General features: G+C 44.6%; 1 protein-coding gene across 1 annotated transcript; it reads right to left on the reverse strand.

Annotated features, from left to right (window-relative positions):
• Positions 1–1066: 1066 nt before the first annotated feature.
• LOC106333979 lies at positions 1067–1715 on the reverse strand (the record flags this gene model as incomplete). Its single annotated transcript, XM_013772355.1, is given in 1 exon segment — positions 1067–1715. A coding segment is annotated over 1 exon segment (535 nt), but the record flags the coding sequence as incomplete, so codon positions are not given.
• Between the last annotated feature and the right edge of the window lie 2869 nt (positions 1716–4584).

The following is a 4584-nucleotide window of genomic DNA, read 5'->3' on the forward strand; positions in this document are numbered from 1 at the left end:
GGTTGAATCCTCTAGACCCCTAGTTCCAGTTTACAATGAATGAACTAACTAACAATCAAGACTCAATTCAAACAGACGGATCATGATTCGAAATCTAAACTACGATAGAGAGAATTCTACACTAGTACGGGATTTACGGAATAGACCCTCACCTTAGCCACTTGCAGGAAATAAACAACGGAAGATGCGGTCAACTGAGGTCAACTGCAACACGACAATCAACGGCTTAGGCTCAGATTCTCCAAAAATAAAGTTTCCTAAAATGGAACTTTTCCTAAAGTGAAACCTTTCCTAAAATGGAAACTTTCCTAAAATAGAAACTTTCATAAAATTTTTCCTAAAATAACAACCTTTCTAAAATAGATTTCTGTAACTCGAAGTAAGGAGGCGACAAACTTACTAGAAAAATCCGCCGGAAGCTCGTCCAGAAATCCCGCCGGAAGCTCGTCCAGAAATCCCGCCGGAAGCTCGCCCAGAAATCTCGCCGGAAGCTCACCCAGAAATCCCACCGGAAAATTCACTAGTGACTGGTCGTCGAATAATTCAACAACAACTCGTCACACGCAAAGAAATACTTTGACTTGATGAGAATAAAGAGAAAGGGTGGAGTTTCTTATATAAGAGAAGGGAAGGGAGGTAGGTTTTCTAAACTTTCAATGTGGGACAAAATAAAAAAAAGGGTTTTGGGTTTTAATTAATAAAAACAAATGGGTTTTCCCACATTGGTCACGGTCGTTACAGATAAGCTATATAAGCTACATTGACCAGAATTTGAAAACTGCTTCTTTTTTTTTAACTCTTAGTAACTTTCTTTCAGATGAGGGAGAGGACGAGATAGAACTCAGTCCAAACAAGTTTGAAAAAAACAACAAAACATAAGAAAATAAATCAAGGAAACCAATAGGACCCAAAAACAAGCAAAGGAAGAAAAACCGTGAAGACACAGACAGAGTGGAGGGTGGGGAAGGAGACCAGACTAGTCAAGGATAAGGTCTTGCCCTCTAAGAGACTTCATGTGTCTTCTTTTGCATCCTCTTCAGTCAACGATCGTAGCCAAATCTACCATGAGCTATGTATGATTGATACCGGTGATTCCTAGTGACACTGAGAGCTATTTCATGGGCGCATCTATTGCCTTGGAGTTGTGCATATGAGATGTTCCACAGTCTAAAACCACTCAGTTTATCCCGGATATGAGCCAACAGGTCTTGAAAACCAAGGAACATTTCAGGTCTAAGGATTGCTTCGCCCGCAAGGTAAGATGATGATTCAAAAACCACTTTACCAAAACGTAAGTCTGAGAGACAATCTATAGCCCAAGAAAAGCTTAAGAGCTCTGCCTCAAGCTTAGTAGAAATGGCAGAGAAAGATCGTCGGCTATGCAACATAGGCTCCCCTGAACTATTACGAAGGAGCCAAGAAGCTCCAGTGTTCTCAGTCGCATTGACCCACGATGCATCGATGTTACATTTGACAAAGCTTAGGGATGGTTTCTCCCATTTCACGATCACAGTCCCAGCAGCCATGTCATCAGACTCTTGAGATGAGTTTAAGATATTAACCTCTGCCCAAGCATTATAATCATTCCGAGCCTTGTCCATAATTGTTGCTGCACCAAGACGAGTATTAGCAAAGATGAGTTCGTTCCTCTCTTTCCAGATATGCCATAAGACCCAGGGAAACAGAAGACGAAGATGTTGAGGGATCGATTGCTTTGTACTACACTGCAGTAGATACTATAAGTTTAACAGTACCGAGTTAGGAGAGAAGCCCGTCGGAGGCAGAGGAAAGCCAGACAACCGCCAGGTCTCCTGAGCAGTAGGGCAGTTAAATAGAACATGGCATATTGTCTCAGGCGCTGACTGACAAACTTTACAGATAGGATCAATCTGGAGACCTCGAGTCTGCAGACGGTCAGCCACAGCTAGTGCTCCTGCAAGCGCCTTCCAAAGAAAGTGTCGTAGCTTAGGCAAGGTTTTCACTTTCCATAGATTGGACCATAGTCGCTTCTCCATCAGTGGCATCGTTTGAGGGTGGGTAGTAACCTCATGTATAGTTTCAAGCAGCTTATAACCACTCTTAGTGCTGTACATACCATTACGCTCCAGCCCCCACACCACTGCATCAGCTCGGTTCATATCAATTTTCAGGCCCAAGATGTAGTTTGCGTCTTCTTCAACAAAGAGATGTCTGACTCGTTGTACGTTCCAAGTACCATATCTCCTATCAATAAGTTCAGAGACTGTGAGAGATAAATCAACCTCATCAGTTCTGTATCGTGGAGGCCGAGGAACGTCTAGCAAGATCCAATTATCATACCATACATGTGTGCTCTGGCCGTCCCCAATTCTCTTCATCAGACCTTGCACTAGTAGTTCCCTTGCATGCATGATGCTTCTCCAAGCATACGAGGGTCGCGTACCTATGCCACACTCTCGGAACGATCCATTTGGAAAGTACCTGCTCTTCATGACACGGGCTAGTAGGGAGTGAGGTTTAGACCATATCCTCCAGGCTTGCTTACACAACAAGGCCTGATTGAACAGAGCAATATCACGGAACCCCGTTCCTCCAAGTTCCTTTGATTTACACAGCTTTTTCCAAGCCACCCAAGCGATCTTTCTTTTCTCAGCACTCCCGCCCCACCAAAATTCAATCATCACGCTAGTGAGCTTCTCACAAAGACCCTTAGGAATTTTAAAGCAAGACATGGCAAAGACCGGTAGTGCAAGCCCAACCGATTTTAGAATGATTTCCTTCCCCGCCGGAGATAATGTTGTAGCGCCTCCCCCACGTAATCGAGCCTGGACTTTCTCATGGATAAAGTTCAGTAGCTTACTCTTGGAGCTACTAAAGCATTCTGGTAGACGTAGGTAGGTTCCTTCACCACCTTCCATAGTTATACTCAAGGCCTCTTTTGTAGCTTCTTTGACTTCCCCTGGCACCTTGGATCCAAATATGATTGAAGACTTAGCCTTGTTTATAACCTGTCCTGAGGCATCACCATATAGTTTAAGTCTTCTAACAATCTCTTCACTCTCTGCAACCGTAGCTTTGGATAGGAGGAGACTATCATCAGCAAAGAGTAAATGATGGACTGCTGGACCTTGTGCACCAAGTTGAATCCCAGTAAGGCTTCTCTGTCTCTCAGCATTGTTGAGAGTGTTCACCAGCGCTTCAGCACATAGTATAAACAGAAAAGGGGAAAGGGGGTCCCCTTGTCTAATACCCCTCGCCGGTTTTATGAAACCATGTTGCTCACCATTCATAAGGACTGTGTACGTCATGGAGCTGATGCAGGCCATTATCCAGTCTACCCAGAGTCGAGCAAACCCCATCCTTTCCAATAAAGTTTCTATGAAACTCCACTCAACCCGATCATAAGCTTTTGACATGTCAGTCTTAATAGCAATAGAGGTTTCGGCAATCCCGCTCTTAGTTCTCAAGGCATGCACCATCTCATGTGCCACCAAAATGTTATCTGATATAAGTCTGCCACCAACGAAAGCTCCCTGCGTATCAGAAACAATATCAGGCAGTATCCTCTTGAGCCGATTACAGAGTATCTTAGATACTATCTTGTAGTGCACCGAACATAGTCTTATCGGTCGCAAGTCCTTCATCAAAGAAGGGTTAGGAACCTTAGGGATGAGGCAGATCTGAGTATGGTTCCAGTCAGAAGGGAGAACAGCAGTTTGGAAGAACTTCTGCACCTCTCTCGTAGTACTTGGCCCTACAACCGACCAGAACTTCTTATATAAAACTCCAATGAGCCCATCAGCTCCTGGTGCACTGCTACCCTTAATAGCAAAGGCCGCCTCTTGAACCTCCTCCTTAAGGACCGGGTAGGTCAGCATAGTATTCATCTCGCTTGTTACCTTACTGGGGAAGCTATCAAACAAGCTCTCTAGATCCAAAGGGTTCGAGCTAGTAAAGATATCACGGAAGTACTCGGCTGCGATATGACTTTTTGAGCCTTCAGAAAACTGTTCTCTTCCTTCGGCGTCACGTAACATCAATATTCGATTCCTCAGCTTGCGGCTCCTAGCACAATGGTGGAAGTAGCGCGTATTTCTATCTCCCAATTTTAACCAGAGTTTGCGACTTCGTTGACGCCAGAAGGCCTCTTCATCCCTATGAGCCTTAGCAAGATCTCTCTTTAGTCGCGTCATCCGTACCGCACACGGTAGTCGTTTAGAGATCTCCTTCTCAAGCGCCACTTTAAGCCTAGCAATCTTCCCTCAAGAACCCATCTTCATTATGCGGTTCCATTTAGATAGTTCAAGTCTGCATCGTCTTATTCTTTCCACCAATGGTGTGGTAACTTCCGACTGGTCCTCACCCCATCCAAACTTCACAATATCAGCAACACCAGCTTGGGACAGCATACGCTTATCAAACACAAACCTCCCACGACCCGTAACTCTCTCTTCCCTAACAAAACTGATCAAGATAGGTCGATGGTCAGAGGCTCTCATGTCGCAATATTCCATGTGAGCACGAGGGAAAATGTGATACCACTCATCATTGCCAAAACTGCGATCTAACCGGCACTGAACCCATATCCTATCTCTCCATCCAGCC

This window comes from Brassica oleracea, chromosome C3 (genome assembly GCF_000695525.1).
Source record: "Brassica oleracea var. oleracea cultivar TO1000 chromosome C3, BOL, whole genome shotgun sequence".
Classification (NCBI taxonomy): domain Eukaryota; kingdom Viridiplantae; phylum Streptophyta; class Magnoliopsida; order Brassicales; family Brassicaceae; genus Brassica; species Brassica oleracea.